The following is an 18,252-nucleotide window of genomic DNA, read 5'->3' as shown; positions in this document are numbered from 1 at the left end:
TTTCTGGCCCATTTAACCTGTGTTTCCACACTAGTAGCGTGACTCAGGGGATGGCAATGTCGCTCTGTGGTTTTGAGAGAAAAATATTGGCAACTATTGGATGGATTTCCACAAAATTTGGTTCAGACATTCATGTTCCCATCAGGATGAATTGTGATGACTCTGGTAATCCTCTGATTTTAAGCTAGCGCCATCATCAGGTAAAAATATTAATTTGTCCAAAACTTTGCATAATGATCAAATACCTGCAAAACTAATGACATTCCCTTCAGCCTCAGCTGTAATTTGTGTTTAGGACTAATTAGCAAATGTTAGCATGCTAAGATGTTAAACCAAGAGGTAGCACATCATAAACATTAACTGCTAAACATGCTGATGTTGTTGTGAGCATGTTAGCATGCTGATGTTAGCATTTAGCTCAAAATATTGCTGTGCCTAAGTAGAGGATGTGTTATAGGAACTGAATACCGGACACAAAGATGGCACCTATTCAATCGAATAGAAATTTATCATCTGGCACATAATAAGCCCAAAAATTTTCTAGCTTCTGGGTTTGCTTCTGCACGCCTGCAGATTCCCGCTCAAGAATTTTAAAATCACTTTTCTCGGCTCTAAGAACGTTTTACAATTATAAAACCTTCATGGTTTAGAAGTTCATAAAACATAATAATCATAATAATTAACTTCTTTGCAGTGTGAGGTGTCCTGTCAACAGACATCCACCATTATAAAAGATTATAATGGCGGTCCATCGTGAAAATGCTTTTTGGGCTGCAGGGGCAGGGGAATTATATCTTGATTTAAAAAAAAAATTGAGGTGGTTGCAAAATAAACAATTACAAATAACATTAAATGGGTTTTCTTGCATATTTTTCCAGATTGGTTCTTTTCAGAAAGCTTGTCTCACATTTGGATTTGAATGTTTCTCTGTCTTCACGTTGCAGTTTTTGTGAGACAGGTGACTTCGATTTATCTTATTATGCAACTTCTAAAAACAACAGCTGCACTGGCAATTATCTAGGTGTGTCATAGGCAAGGGTGTGAATACTTATGTAATCGTGCTTTATTGTATTTGTGTATTTAATTTAGGTCAATTTATAGAAAGTTGTTCTCTGTGTCTTTGCCATTTACCATATAGACTTATTTTTAAAACAGCTCTCTGTATGAGTTCTGTCTTGCACGATTATGTTTCAGTTTGCTTTATAGCAGCTGTCTGCACCTCTGACAAGAATGTTGTGACATTTAAAAAAATATGTAGTTTTGATGTCATATTATTTCAACAGCTTGGTATGCACCTTGCAGACAAATTTATGTTCCTGTTATATCCATATTCAACTTCACAGAGAAGCTGCATTATCTTGGGACTTCGATGCCCTTTTATAGACACTTAATTCCATATTCTATATTTATGCTGCCCTACAAAGCTGAGGAGCACCAACTACTTGAGCAGTCAAGATAAGACATTTTATCTTCTTTCCCATTAACATGAATGTTGTCTTTTGGCCTTTAGAACACACAGAAACCTTTGTGCTGCAGTTTCCCTTCGCAACAGTAACTTTGCTGTGCATAGTGATATAACAATGAATTATACAAAAATCTGTAACCACAATTAATACCTTTATTTTCACTGTAGGCAAATGTTGTCACCTTTGTTCCAAGCACATACATTACAGACATTAAAGCAGACAGCATTTAATCTAAATGAGAAGGTACATACTGCGTCATCAAATCCAGCATCCCCTGTGAAATCACTACATCTTATTTTTCTAACAAAGGGCAGGAAATAAAGTTTAATATTCATTCATAATTATCATCCAAAACTGTAGACCATTAGTAATCATTGTTATTACTCAAACAAAACAGAATGTTTCCCGCACTATAAATTAAACTTAATCAAGATCTTACAGTAAAGTTTTTGCTTTGACTGATGTGGTCATTATGAGGTATTACTGGGGAATTTCTTAAGAAATCACAACTCTCTGCAATAACTGAAGCCAGTGGAAAGGAAACACAGAGCAATCTGCAGATTGTGGTTTACTGTCTTCTGCATACTTCATGTTCTTTGTTACTGCAATTAAATAATGTGGTTTGTCTCTGTAGCACCCGCTAAAAGTTGTACGAAACACATTTCTTTCCAGATATATTTAGAAAATACACGTTCACTTATACAGAATTTCAGTGTGCTGTAGCTCTTGATTACGAAACTAAGAGTGATTTATTTATTTAATTTAGTCATTTCTGCTCCAATATTGTTCTGTGTGTTGATACATTCTAGATTCACTCAAGTCATAGTTTTAAATAGATTATTACTCTAAAGACACAACAAATGTCATCTGTCTAAATTGGCTGGAAGCTGCAGCACACATGTATCTACTTTAATATGAATGTGTATTAGTGTTGGTTTGAAGCGTCGTATTTAGTTCCAATATTTCCTCTAATTTTACAAATTTGATGCAATTTGATCACAATGACTTTTCATTTAAATGCTTTCATCGTTAAGCAATTTGTGACTTTTCTCTAAGTGCTATGTAAATACATTTATACTGACTCAGTTTCTTAGGATTATGATGGTAACACATTGGGGTTTTGGGAGGCTCATCCTTGAAACACCTCAGTAAAGAAATATTCCACAACTCATCCTCTGGACATAAAAAGTCCCCTAAGAAAGAAAAGTGCTGGAAACACAGAGACCTATCACACATTTTTATTCACAGTTTATTCACTTGCTTTGATTTTCCCAGGATTTTCTGGCTAACACGGGGAACTACTGTTTTACATCAGCGTGGATTGCTTTCCAATACTTTAATCATGTTTTCACATATTTGCTATTTTCCTTTTCTTTGTTTTTCTTTATTTGAGGTTTTATTGGATAAACTGTGTTCAAATTTTCAAGTGACTCCAATTGAAAACGCTGCCAATTTCAACCAAGCACTGTGTAAAATGTTTTTATTATTATTTATTTCTCAACCTATGGGGTCTATCAAGTGGGAGGAATGCCGGAAAGCAGATTGTAATGTGACCACAGAGAACACTAACAATTAAAGTGTTATTGTGTCAGTGAAAAACACTTGTCCACATGAAACACAACTACAACTGCTGTCAAAGTTTATAGCTTCACATTAGTGTCCTGATGTTGCTTTGTTAAATGTGATTCCAAAGCTATTGAATGTGACTTAATGATCCAGAACAGATTTTAAGATATCTTTAATCTTTGGGCATGTTAAGTTAAAGGGATAATTAGTGTTTTTTGAAGTTGGGTTGTATGAGGTACTTATCCATAGTCAGTGTATTACCTGCAGTAGATTTGGGTCAGCACGCTCCCAGTTTGGAGAGGCAGTCAAGAGTACTGGCACGGGAGCTAAGCAATGTACTGCTGTGGATGGGGCCAGCAGTAAAATGTATTTTAGCCACCAAAATAAAGGCTCACCAATATCAGTTTAAGTGTACGCTATATTTAGAATATTTTCACCGCTTTACCTTGCCGTCAGACGGCCCTTTCCTTTGACGCTACATCTTCTCAACCGTAGAATTTCCATATTCCTACACATGCCAGACACTGTATTACACCACAGCAGCACTCTTTTTTATTTGCAGCGTAATACAGCGCACGGCAAGCATACCTAGATAAGTACCTCCTACAACCCCACTTCAAAAAATGCGAACTATCCCTTTAATGCATGCATAAGGTTTTGCATGTTCTGTAAATTAACATTATATGGATAGAAACGTAAAACATGAATACAACTAAAACGTTCTTTTAATCTGTTGCACTTCATTAGGATTTGTCAATTCTCATGTTGGCTTCATCTGATTGTGACCATTCAGTCCTAAAAAATAGAACCAGGACAATAAATTCAACTGAGACCAGTTCAAAGTCCTCTCGCTTTGACCAACTGCTCACTTGATGGTGTCCCTGTGTCCTCTGATCCTTCTTCCCCGGTGAGTACATTTTTTATATTTCCCTCAGCGTCCATGACCACAGCGGTCCTCTTCAGCTCCTCATACCGTGTCTCTCGCTCGGCAATCGCAACGCAGGCGGCCAGCACCTCATCAGACTCAAAGTCATAGTCCTGCTCAAGCTCCGGGGCATTAAGGATCTGTTTTTTGGTCTCCTCCTCATTGCGAATCTTCTCCTTGTTTGCCAAATACTGCTTTTGCAACCTCGATGCCCACACCAGGTCTTCCTGCCACAGGGTGCGCTCTGATGGACACAGGTGGATTGCCACCTGGAAGGACCGCACAGCCTGCAGGGACAGTTCAGACAGCAGTTTAGGATTAAGATGTAAAGTAACACCAAAATGTAAAGATATGAAAAAGAATCAGAAGACAAAACAGCAGGTTTGGTTGTCCTGAACTGTTTTTTTTTTTTTGAAAGTGAAAAAAAGGAGCACTTACTCAAGCTGTCATTGTTTACGATCTCAAACAAATTGAGACCCGAATTCTTTCAAGCCTATTTGTGGTTCACTGTAATTCTCACAGATGAATGGTGTACCGCTTCTATTAGTGCAGCGAACGGATGGGTGGATGCATCATAAGCATGTCCATAAACAAGCACCATACGGTCATGCTGTGTGTAGGCGGATTTATAGTGTCATTACGAAGACATCAATATCTCTTAGCTGACTGTGCATTTGTAGGTTGATGTGGAAATTATTATTCCATCGAACTGAACTACAAACGGCCTCCAATAAGTTACAGGACCTGATGTCAATCTGAAGCTGTGACGATTTGTCACTTGTGAAATGGTGAAGCCTTACACGCTTCTTTCGGTGACAGATGAGCTCATAAATCAATGCTGACAGATAACCGAAACCTGTCAAACATATTCAAAAGTGGAGTGGTTAAAAAGTGGTTATGTGATGCAAGGTCCATGTTAATATGGTAAAGAAGCAAAGTAAAAGTGAAAACGAGTTCACAATTGTCTCGTTAGTGAAGACAAAATAGGCAAATGTAACTCAATGAACACTGGATTTGAAAGTCCTCTTCCACTCAAAAATGTGTTTTGCTTATTGTTACTTCAGTTGAATGCTTGAGTTTCACTGGGCAGAATGCACAGCGCACAGTATGGTGCAGAGTGTGTTTTCACAATCATCTGCTGAAGAGGAAACTTTCTCTGGACTCACCTTAAATCTGAGTTTAAAGTATGTGGAGCATTCAATTCGTCCAGTATTCAACTTACACAAGTATGATGTGGAAATTTGAAACCTCCAGTGCACATACACCGAGAATGAACTGTAGGAGGTAGGAGAAGTAGGAGACATCTTGCATACAGCAGTTAAATGTTTGAAATGAAACATATTTGCGTATTCATAGATCATAGATCTGAATTTGTAATGAGGTAGACAGAGTAGATGTCATTTTAAGGATTTTAACGAGGTAACTGAACTTTTTTTGTGGAAAAAACATATCAGACATAAATTATTATTCAAAGCAGAGCATTTTTTTATATTTCTTAAATTATGTCTACAGGGGAGCTTTAAGTTAATTTAAAGGAGCACTCCACCAGTTTTACAGATAAGGGATAAGTTAGTTTACTAGTCAAGATGAGTACAATTCAAGCTTGTAAAAACAGCCGTATGTCTTATGAGGCTGTTAAGGAGCATTGTTAGTTGTTAGAAGTGTAAGATTCTGTGTTTTTGGAGCATAACATATACTAGGTATAAAGAATCAGCTTCATTTTGACTGTTCTTTTTTTAATCTACCTCTCACAAGCCTTGCAACTTTATGAAGTGCAACACTACATTGCTGGAGCACTGCAACACATGCTACGTATAGATGAGACGACTCATCTCTGCTGAGTCCACATTCTCATGAGAAAACGGCAGCTTTCCAGAAAGTGCACCTGTTGTTAGTAAAACAGAAATGCATACCTGTTGTGAAACCTGTGGCTAACATGTGGTTAAAGTGTCACTGATGCATCAAAACAAAAACACACTCCGGTGTTGAACGCTTTCGTCTCCTCTTTATTCTAAACAAGAATAGCTTTAACAAAATGGGGACTTGTTAATACACGGCAAAAAAAGGATAATTTTAAGTAAGTAATTTGACATATATACTGTTTAAGGGAATTTCTTTATGAAAGTAAAAATAAATATAGTTGGTAGTTAAAAAAAATAGTTGTAGATCTGTTTCTAGTCTTCTTTTCCATCCATTAACCTCTTAATGGGAATCAAGCAAACAGTTTAGAACTCAGCAGTAAACGTTTCCGACCTGTAAAAACCTGCACTGTGAGCTTCAACTGAAAAAGTCAGCTGAAAAGATGTACTGTAATAGATTTTTGACAAATGGAACTGTCTGCGCCCAAAACAACATATCAAGTTTCATCTTGAACAGACTTGAGTCCGAACAAAAGTATCCTTCAACAGGCTAATGGCAGATTAACGACTTCTCTTGGAAAACTGTGGCCTAAAGAACTTTATAATAATAATAATAATAATGATAATGAGAAGATTAATGGTGATAGCGCTGCCCTGCTGTGACGCTGTCAATGGCAGTTTCTAACATTTTCAAAACATTACAAGAAAAGAAAAACAAAAATCGAATTCAGAAGCTATCTATTTTATTTGGGTACTTTCCACATTTTACTGGAGTGAGACAAGACAGGAGTGGAGATTAAAGAAGAGAAGGAAAATAACTGAAGAGAGGAGAAAATGGGGAATTGCTCACATTTGCAAAATCAGGCACTACTCGAACATGTTGATGCATACAAAGCCCTAAAACTCGACTGTACATGCCTCGCTATAAATAGATCTTTTTTTCTCTTCCTTCCCAATAGCTTCATTATACAAGGAGGTGTGTCTATATTTGACATAGTTTTAGTTGAGGTAACTGTCAACACTTCCCATTGTTGTTTTTTGGTGCCGTAGGACAGGTCTCTCGCTCTAGGACATGTAGGAGCTGCACACAGTGCCATTAGCTGAGGGGTTTCTGAGTTCAGCCCTGTTTGCTTGGCTCTAAATGGGTCAACGGTGTAACTGTGATCTGCGGGTTTCGTACACCCCACAGGTCCCGGCATGTTCTGGGGCAATTTAAGCAATCGTCCAGGCCCGAGGCACCTGGGCGTGCTTTGAAAGAGGCACAGAGGGAGTTTGCAAAAAGTAGCGAACAGAAAAAAAACTGACAGATCTCAACGGCTCGTCAAAACCCGAACTGATTTATGGACACCTACGAAAACAAGTGTATCCAATTGCAAAATCAAACATTCAAGTGAAAATATGAACATTCCAGATCATTAGTCACTCAGTGAGTAAGAAGCTATGAGTCGTTATGCAACTGAGTGAATGTTGGTAACAGTCTTTACATTTAGTATCACCCATGAGCCAGCTTGAAGTTCGAGTTTGTTAGCACAGGCAAAATGGCGCCTTTTTGACTACAACCAAGCAACGCATTTGATTTTAATCACCACAGCGAGCACCGCCGCAGCCACTGCAATTCACCGTCATCTGTAATTAATAAACAATGTTCTATGATGTTTTTTTCCCCCCCCTCTGATCATGTCTCTTCCCACTGTGACTCACAAATTCCTCCATCTAGCACTCGAGTTTGTTTACAGTGCTGCATTCAAGAGCGTTTACGAGCAGACCGTATTCTAATTACTTTGAATTTGGAGTCTATTTGCCATTCATACTCACCAGGTCCACCTCTCCCAGGTTGAGCTGGGCGCGGCCCAGAGTCTGCCAGCCCTCCCACCAAAGAGGACGGAACTTCACTGCCATCTCTGCCGCTTTCACAGCTGGGAACACTTCCTGCAGAATGGTCAACACCTGTGGAGACACAAGACACGGTTAAAAACTAAATGTGTTTATAGCGAGCATGGAGTCATCTTCAGTGATTCCTAATATGAACAAAGTATTTGCAAAATAAAGAACATTATTACATAAGGGTGATGTAATGTACCTATAATGGAAGAATAGCATTTAATCCTTTATATTTTATCTGCCAAGGCAAAACAACTAACAGAGGTGAGATATCTACTCATTTCAGATGTAACATATAAAAGAAAAACAAACAATATTTGTCAGTATTTTTCAGTTCTTATCAATTCTATGTGATATGTAGCGCTGAACAATTAGTTGATAAATCAATAAGTCAATCAACAGAAAAAAAAAAGGAATATCTTTGGGTTCTGCACTGTTAAAGAAGCCATTACACCTTGTACTTTGGGGAATTTTGAGGGAATTTTTCACTGTTTAAACATGAATCTACAGATTCATCCTGAAAATGAAAATAACTCTGCCACAGTGATTTGACTCATTCATGCTAAGTGCATATTGTAGGACAGCACAACAACACAGTCATATTCGGAAGATTATTTTCTGTAAATTACTTCATTGTTCATTTATGTACGCACACATTTAACAGCATTGCGCTCATTAACCTCTTCAACCCCGCCAGATCCGGCAGAGTCTGATGAATCATCTTTTATTCAGACACTAAGCAGATAAATGCTGCAGTTTTATAGGGATATGGTTTAAATTTGCTGTCATGTAAGAAACCAGCTGTCGAGGAGCTGATATCATTGTATATGAATTTTCATATCAGTGAAATAATTTGCATCAAAAAAGTTATTCAAGAGTTATTCATGACTTTTATCGTTTAGAAGTTTTTATCGTCCAGTACGGTGTTATTTTCAGCTTGACGTTGCAGCTGTGACAGACGTCCCTAAAATGTCTTGTATCGCTCCAATGTTTGTTAGAAAAATCTCACGTTTATACAAATGCAGGTTTGTGTAAATCAAGTCTACTTTGCTCTCTGCTGGGATTGAAGTGTGACATCAGAGGTTAGGAATCTAGTTAATCACATATTCTTGTAAGACACAGCTTCTGGAAGCTGCGTCTCGGCCAACTTCCAGCGGCTCCGGAGGCTAAGTAAACAAACAGTAATAGCCGGATTTCACTTCTTTTTCTCATTTTTCACTAGAAATGTAAACTACTAAAATACATCTGTACACGTTCGAGCCAAAATCCAATCTGAAAAATGTGAGTGGACAATGCGAAAAAACCCATGGAACAACTTTAGCAACAAAGGCTACAGAACAATCTGAAGTCAGTTTGATGTGGAAGTAGAAGTAATCTTACAAACGAAGTGTCCAGAGCATGCTGAAAGGCTTTAGACTTGACATTCTTTGACTTGACGCAACATTTTTACATACATTCACCTTGAGTTTTGGAACTTTGGCCGTGTTTAACATAGACATCCAACATCATAACAGTGTATAAATGACAGAAAATCACAAAAAGCATATGTCTCCTTTAAACGTTCAGTGTCTTCATCAATAACACTTAAACATGAAAAAAGGATACAAAAATAGCACCAATGCTTAATAAACTGAATTCACATGGGCACACTGCAACCAAACCCTGTCCAGCATCATGGTAGACGCTTTATTATTGCCTTAATACCTGTGTTTGATACACAGGCATGTCCAATGATAACCCACTAACACCCATAAATGTCTGTAAAACTATTAACATGCACAGAGCACTTTGGTTCATATTGAAGGGAGACATCACAATGAAAAATGGCAAGAAAAGTTTATTGGAAGAGCCCAATTAACCTCAAAGCCCCAATTAACATTTGCAAGAGCACAACTGACCTCACGACTTTGTCACTTTGGGAAAATCTACAGCAGTTTTAACGAACACAAAGGGTCATTTCTCACAATCAGTGAGATTCCCGTTAGGTTGAAATAACTCATAAAGCCAGGAAGACGTGGTGACAGTGTTACAAATAGAGCTGGTTTCCTCCAGAGCTCACTACAGTCTGCTGTGACAGACAGACGGGGGGCTGGATGTATCGGGCACAAGCTGATTGAGTTAAATACGAAGAAGGAAGTTTCAAGTTTCAAGTTTATTTCATTTATATGGCACTTTAAAAAGCAAACAGGTTTAACTGCTTCACAAACACAGACATATGTGTACGCATACAAGCATAAAGACATATGTGCGTAACAGATGTTGTGGAAATAAAGCAAGGAAACCCAAGGAATCAGATAGAAATAAAAACAGGTTAAAGACAATTAAAAGCTAGAGAATAAAAGTGGATCTTACGGTCCCTCTTAAAAGCATCAACAGACTCAGTCAGTCTAATGGCCTCCGGCAGGCTAATCCAGAGCCAAGGAGCTGCTACGGAAAAATCCTTATCCATCACCTTTTTTTTCCACAAAAGTGATGAGGGGAAGTAAACGGCGAGCATCAGTGTAACCACCTTCGTCATCTGGCCCAGTAATGGGATTCTGATGAGGCTCGTTCTATTTCCAGACTCATAAATGTAAATATCGACATTGATAACGGACACTAATAGGTTAGATGTGCTATACATGCGTAGTCACACACATTGAAACTGACTCTAAGTAAAAACAGAAGTCTGTGCTTATCTCATGCTTCAACTCAACATGGCATTGTAAAGCTTTCTGTGGTGGTGTTTTCCAGGCCTGGTCCTCTAATGATTTCCTTCTCAAATATCCTATAATGGATACTATTATATTAGGCATACAATACGGCATGTGATGTGAATGGTTAGGGCTATAAGAAGAGATTTTATTGTGTTAGTTCAAGTAATAAGAGATAATGTTGAAGGGCTGTGTCCACCTCCTGTGGCTTCTCCACTTTTCCCAAATTCAGAATATGGGAACAATTTTATCAAAGATGCTTACAGTATTTAAGAAGATCAGGAGAGTTGAAATGAGGGCAGAGTTAAAAACATTAAAAAAGACACAAAAACACAAACCTAGAGGAAGAGGAAGTGAAAGGAACAAGAGAGAGGAACAGGAAAACAGAGAAAACAAGCTGACGAGTTTCAGCTGTGTCACTGCCATGCTGATATCACTTATCTGACTTAAAAGCATACCAAAATGACAGCTGAAAGAGGGCCCGTGATGGCTGATAAATAATCACATACACACACTGGACACAAGCAGGAATGAATAGATAGCATGCTGGTGGTCAGTCGCATTTCCAAACCTAAAGACAGGAATGGAATTCCTGCACTGTTATTTTGAAGCTGCAAAACAAGTCGCTGCACGTGACTGATTACTGTCTGTTGGCTATAATTTCCTCGGTATATCTCGAAACCCCCCCCCCCCCCCCCCCCCCCGTTAGATATATCGTCCGACTCAAATGCAAAACCACAACCCCAAACTCTGAAAGTAGCCGTTGGATTACATCACATTTTAGACACACTTTGTATTGTACCATGAAATAGCAGAAACATAGCGGTTAGAAGCAATTTTGACCACATCACCACAAGTCTGGCTGCTTAAAGAGCAAGAGCTCTAATATACCTGAGACTTCATCTCATACAGTAACGGGTTGTCTGGTGTCAGCTGAATGGCCTCGTCCCACTTCTTGATGGCCTCCCAGTGCCTAAAAAAAACACACATCCAAAAATAAGGTCTTCAGAAGTTAAGGTAAATGTTATTCTTAAAAGACAGGCCTGATGCATTGTGTTTAAATGCACTGACATTATCATTGTGGTTCTGTTTTTACTCATCAAACCAATTTAAATTGTTCTATTTTTGACGTTTTATACAGGCCTTTGTATAGTTTTCACATAATTTTATTGCTGGAAGCAAACAGCAATGTTGTAACTATATTGTTTACTGTACAGTATGTAGTGTAAGTACAAACATTGACCATATGTATTTTATTATAAAATGAACCCCAGGAAGAGTAGTTGTTGTTAAAAGGTACAATATATGACATTCAGCCCCACTAAATGTCAGCAAACAACTATTTACTATGTAAAGATATAGTGGAGTAATGGCGACCTGAGCAGAGAATGAAGTCACACTGCCTCTGTATGTGTTGTTATAGGAGCTTCTCTGTTTCGTTGTTTTGGAAGCCGGTCTGGCCATGCGGCATGTTAGTGCTTTAATAAGTAAACAATGTGTGCATTTGTTTTGTTCTGAGATGCTGGTGCTCTACTGCAACATCTACTGAGGCTGAATGTTGTATATTGCACCTTTAACGCAGCAACATCTGAATTAAATATGCATCAATGTTTGTCGATTACGATATCAAAGTTACCCAAAGCTCAACTATTGACACCCAACACAGATATGTTACACAACATCTGGTTAAACATGGCTTTGTATTGACGCTAGCTGAGGTTCAATTCCGACTGATACAGAAAGAGTCACATAAAACTGTGAAACTAGACACACAGTTTCATTGTCTCCGTTCCGAGATTTGATAAATGTTATGTAACCTAACATAGGGCCACATGTTTGTTCAGTGGAGATCATGAAGCCATTTTCATTTCACTTGTTGCTTGTTAGAGAAGTCACTTGTGTTCTTACATAGATTTTCTGAAAAGTGGAGACAAATAGAATTTTATTAAAAATAGTTTCTTAACTTTGTTAATTTTAGTTACTGCTTATTTTCACTCAAATAAAAAGCTAAACATGATCGATCTTTGTTCTGCTAATAGAAAAAGGAAAAATGGCTCCCAGCACAAAGAACAGTTTCGTATTCTTATCTTTAAAACTGTGTTTTTCTGAGGTTTGCTCGTACGAGTGTATATGTTCCATGTTGGATTCAAGAAACTCTCTTAACTGCCCAAACTTGTCATAAATTGCTCGTTTCAGCCTGATGAATGCTACCTGTTCATTGGGAGGTGTGTGTTTGTGAGATTTGATCATTAGTATAATCCACGCCCTAAAATTGTTATGTAAGGCAACCTGTTCTGCAGTTTCATTCACAAAAATGTTCCCAGAGAGTAAAAACCATAAACTGTAAAAAAAAAAATAATGGATGTAGCCGCATTGATGTCACCCGATGGTTTGTGGCTTCCTGTTCTGAAGCCTTGAGTTTGCATTTTGACAGTGGCAATCTTGGATTTTTGGAGCCAGAAGTGACCATATTTGGATGAGAGGGTGGAACTGACCCTAACACTAGCAGCTGGCTTCTAGCTTGGTTAGCACTGTCCATTTACGGTCTATGGTTAGCTGAGATAATGCTAATGCTAATTTTCAGTTAGCATTGTTGCTGCGCCAATATATGCCAATGAAAAATCCTAAAATCTAAAAAAACCTCTCCATAAATTAGCAAACCATGATGATGATGATGGTGATAATATCATTATATCATATGGTGAACAGGATATTACATTGTTTGTTTTAGTTACATAATTTATAAGTTGACTTTGGTATCAAATTTAAACTCCTAATTCAATCAGATTAAGACTATATAATTCTAAATCAAACAAGTGTTTCTCCTTATGTGAAGAAAGGCGGAGACTATCTATTCATGACTTGTACGACAAGTCTGGACCACTCGTAAATTTAGTTCATACCTGAGAGAAAAATCTAAGTTCAAGAATGTTAATGAATGCAACAAATTTTCTTAAAAAGAAGTACATGCTTCCTAAGACTGAGTCTGTTCGTAGGAGTGTTTCTTGCTTGAGGCCTAATGTGCTCCATGAGCTTCTCAAAGCTATATAGCTGCAAACGTACACCCCAATACCTGTCTAGTTGCACAAGGGCAACAGCAGGTTGAACAAACAAAGACAGGTCCAGCAAGGTGAATAGATCAGTTACTAAATCTTCCCGGCAAAGCCTGTAACCTCTTATCTGAACAAATGAGGCACAGAGATTAGCTACTGGCTCCTTTTCAGGCATACACAGAGAAAATAAACAGAATTTGCATACATTCGAGCAGAAGCCACACTAATCGTCACTGCAGCTTCACTCCAAGCAGCTGTCACCCCTGTAGTCTACTGATTTGTTTTGCATATATTTGTCTATGAGAGTTGACAATTGTTTAGATTTTTGACAAGAAGATATTTATTTTTTCAACAAACTGAATGGACACATGAATATGTTCCTGCTCACTCTAAAAACCGTCTCCTTGTTAAGTCAATGTTGACTCAAGAATCATTTCAATTGCCCGATCAGACAAAGGCTTGGAAAGATTATGAGGTGAAATCCCAGGTTTAGCAAACATATCTGTCATGTCCACATCTTTTTTTTTTTTTTTTTTTTTTATAGTTTTATGGAGACGGATATCCTGAAAAATCCCACAGCAATTAAAACCATTAAAATGGATCAGTTATTAAAATCGTTTTGGATTACAGCCAGAAGCAGGATCGAGCCTGAGCAAACATACAGTATGCCGCTGCTATTCAACAGTTAGGGGAGTGAGGAAATGGAACTAAGGCAGTGTGGACATTTTACCAACAAGTGAGGCAAAGGACACTGCAATATCATGTGAGGAATATTAAGCAATATGTACCACATCACATGAAGTCTGAGAGCTAAAAATGACTCCTTACAATTCTATACATCAGTCAAAGAAAGGACAGAGACGTACAGAGAGACTGTTGGAAAAAACGTTAGAAAACACGCGATCTTGTAATGAAAAAGAGTGTTGAAACAGCTCGGTTTTAGTCTGAAAAAACTGACTCAGCACAGACACTGAAAGCCTGACAAATTGGCAAACTATGAGTATTTAGATGATGAAACATGTCACTGCTTCCCAAAACTACCTCTTCCCAAGAACAACTTGCAATTAAAGATGTAAAATAAGACACAATTCTACAGCTGTGTAGCCAAGTGTATGTGTCACCTTAGTGTTTCTAAGGAACTGAACTAAATGGATATTTTGGAGAAATTTCCAAAGAAAATGCCATTGTTCTATCACTTTGGAAGGTTGCCAAGCTGATAGAGAGGAAAAGAATTGTTGATAACCTTTGGTTCAACCTACTCAAAATGCTAACTGTATCAAACAAATGCCTGTTTTGCCAAAATGTTTGCGAGGACAATAAGTAGGAGCCCAGAATAAACCTACATTTACAAATGAATATGCAACCTATAAATTAAGCATCTTATATGTTTGTTCTATTTGTATATTCAACCATTCATTTATCAGTCTGTCAATGGGTATTTTCTATTCCATATACAATGAATAAAAGTGTCACCCAGTCCATTCATGCATATACAACAACAGGGCAGTCTGTCATCCTTAAGATTCTACTCTGTATGGCAGTAATAGCTGCCTTACTTAATTACAGAAAATATTTTGGTGTGCTAGTGTGTGAAGATTCATGTGTCTGTAAAGAGTTTATAGAACTCTTCTGCACTGTTAAAGAGGTAAAATCTCAAGTGAGGTAAAAAAAAAAATTACACTGCCAACTTCTGCTAAATACTAAATGTGGTTCGTAAGATTTAGGTAATTGTGGCAGTACAGGAAATTGTACCTAACTGTGAATTGTGACACAATGTCTTATGTAAATTTACATAAGACATTATTTGCTGACAATAAAAAAAGAAGTAGAAAAACAAAACCTATCAGAGCACTATGTGGCTCAAGAGGAGATTCAAGTCATAAACAGGTACTAGAGGAGCTCTTCAATTACATCAGGAGCATCCAAGCCTCGGTAATGACAGACTGACATCAGAGGTAGATGTTGTTAGGGGAGAAAAAAAAAAGCTCCTGGCTGACATGCCTGACCAGACACCAAACCTCTGAACAGCCATTATGTAGCAGCAAGACATCATTTCCCCGGCAAAATCCACTTCCTCCTCACAAATACAATTATATACAGTCAATAAGGGCAACAATATTACATCCCCTGGACGAGGGGATTTTCACAAAGTGATTGTGATTTGGCTAAAAAGGTCAAGTGCAATGGAAGAAATATCAGGTAACAGATACTGAATGAGGCCTTTACGGTTTCCTGACATCTGTGTCTATTTAAAAAAAATAAAAAAACAATAATGTCATACATTCGCCATGCAATGATTTTTGCAATAAAACCAGCTTTACCCACAAAAATGACTTTTGCTTGACAGGTCTCATCCTGACAGGAAGAACACTCTTTGCCTTTTAAAATGCAAATCTGTACAAGAGCATGTTAGTACGTGTGCCAAATCTTACACTTCCACAGGAAAGCCACTAAATCAATAAAGAGAAAACCACAAGCTCTGATTGATCTAAGTTGATTGTGCATTTGAAATGCATTATTCTTGATTGTTCATCTTGATCAGTAAATCAGTAGTGAGCTATAAGCTGTGTTGGATGGGTCTGTGTGCTCTGTACAATGGTGCCCTCTTCTGGTGAATGTCTAATAGCACATGTCTCTGAGTATTGGCAAAGTTGTGTTCCTTTAATCTATTCTGTAGATAACATAAATCTAAATCTGAAATTAAGAAGGAGAGGAGAGAAAAGTGTTGTTAACCTCATTCTTTACTTTCTTTCCCACAGCAAATTTCATCATTGCTTGTATTTAGACGTTGAATCTTTCTCTGGACAGTAGAGTCGAAACATTTACTTGATTAATAAAGGCAACTATTTTGATAATCAATTAACCGTGTCATCTCTACAGTAAAGATGCCAAAATTTCTTTGGTTCCAGCTTCTCCAAAACGACCATCTCATGCTTTTGTATGTCATATATGATAATAAACGGAATATTTTGGGATTTTGGATTTTTGGTCTAATAAAACAACACTCTTGAATATGTCATATAACTTTGGGGAATTGTGACGGGCACATTTTTCACTTTTTTCTGACATTTTATAGACCAAATGATTTATAGAGAAAATAATCTGAAGATTACTCAACAATGAAAGTAATTGTTACTTGCATCCATACTGGACAATGTGTCAGTAGTCCACATGAAAAACCCAGCAGCACACAAACAGACAGGACACCCTCAGTATCATAGAGTAAAGTAAGATTCAAGTTGTAAGCCTACTTGCTGGAAGAACATCTTTTAAAGAGCACAAGTATAAAGCCTGTTTGTTCAGTAATGGCAGTCAGAGTCAACCAATAGCTGAGCCAATATTAGTCCAGGATATATCAGTACAGCAAGCATGTTACAAAGACAAAACAAGCAAAGTGAAGACATCCCACTGTGGCTGTGGAAAGTTTTTAAAAACATTTTATGTACAAATCAATTAAGAAAATAATCTGCAAATTAATAAATGATCAAAATCATCATTAGTTGCAGCCTAACACACACACACACACACACACACACACACACACACACACACACACAGAACCAAGGGTGTAATGTAGAATTACTGTGTACAAGCTGTTTAACAATGTAATGTGTTGACATGTCTCTGTGTGTTATTTTCCAAGCTGTCACTACCATGATATGCACACACAGAGGACTGCCTTTCACACCTTCCCTCACCTGCCTTGCTCAGCCAACAGTGCACCCTCATCCTTCAGCCTCGTGCTCTTGGCTGCACAGTCCTCCAGCAGGACCTCCCGCCGGCGTTTGATGGCATGCAGCCAGTCCACTTCCTCGTCCTGACTTCCTCCATCATCTGGAGCTTTCTCCGCCTCAGCCTCAAACTGCTGCACCGCTGACTTTGACACTTTCTCGCCAACTTTCCTCTTCCAACCAAATGAGGCCATCCTGTAGAGAAAAAGGAGGGAGGTGGATGATGTGGACGGTTACAGACTGTATGCTGTATGAGCCCCATCTCACTAGAAACGTAATATATAACAATATATTAAATGTCAGAAAACTGGTTCAAGCAGAATGTTACTATCACATATTCAAATACCCATCGGTATAGACGGCTAAGTTTGAACACAGCTGCTATAGTTAAGTGTATCTTTCCTTTAAGTACAGAAAATATAACTAGCTAGTTAGTAAACAAAACAACCTTGTCACAACAACGCTAGCTAACGTTAGCTAGGGTAGCTAACACTTTCGATAAAATCCAAAATAAAAGTGCATTTAATCTGATTTTGGCAATAATGTTTTGCATTATTATTTTAAGGCAGCGAAACACGCTCAGATGACAAGATATACGCACAGACTTCAGTAGCTGTCCGTATACGAAACTAGGCAAGCTAACAGAAGCTAACGGTTAGCCATTTTTGGTGACCCTTCGGTGTGTAAACCGGAAGCAGTAGAGATGTTTACATTATCTCTTAAAGAAACACGAACCGCAAGTTGAGAACATGGCCTCTAAAATCACCCCAGAGTATTATATATATATAATTAAAAAAAAGAAGTTTTTTGGGAGTTATTTTTGGAAATGTCGTAATTAAAATGTACGTCATCACCTTGATGCTTACACCAATGCTAATGTGATGATTATAATGAGTGTTTTTTTCCCCCCAAAAAATTACAAATATTCTCTTTTCCTTCATAAATTCACATTTTTTGAATTCTTTCCTAAACAAAGAGTATATGTACAATTAATTATTATAATTACATTTTTGGAAGCATCGAATTGCCTTTATTTTAACGGATTTATTTGTATACTATATATACATATATATTATTT

The 18,252-nt window shown here is 37.7% G+C and overlaps 1 protein-coding gene across 1 annotated transcript; it reads right to left on the bottom strand.

Annotated features, from left to right (window-relative positions):
* Positions 1–1,598: 1,598 nt before the first annotated feature.
* Positions 1,599–17,882, bottom strand: ttc33 (tetratricopeptide repeat domain 33). The gene is made up of 5 exons (XM_044332832.1): positions 17,776–17,882; positions 17,142–17,369; positions 11,282–11,363; positions 7,632–7,763; positions 1,599–4,244 (listed from the first exon to the last, which is right to left on the bottom strand). The coding sequence occupies exons 2-5, from the start codon at positions 17,366–17,368 to the stop codon at positions 3,870–3,872; spliced, it is 816 nt and encodes a 271-aa protein (XP_044188767.1). The 5' UTR covers position 17,369; positions 17,776–17,882; the 3' UTR covers positions 1,599–3,869.
* Positions 17,883–18,252: the final 370 nt, after the last annotated feature.

The sequence above is a fragment of the Thunnus albacares genome, chromosome 18, assembly GCF_914725855.1.
Source record: "Thunnus albacares chromosome 18, fThuAlb1.1, whole genome shotgun sequence".
NCBI classification, from domain to species: Eukaryota; Metazoa; Chordata; class Actinopteri; order Scombriformes; family Scombridae; genus Thunnus; species Thunnus albacares.
Note: the sequence above shows the minus strand (reverse complement) of the source record. Positions and strands in the feature narration are given on the sequence as shown.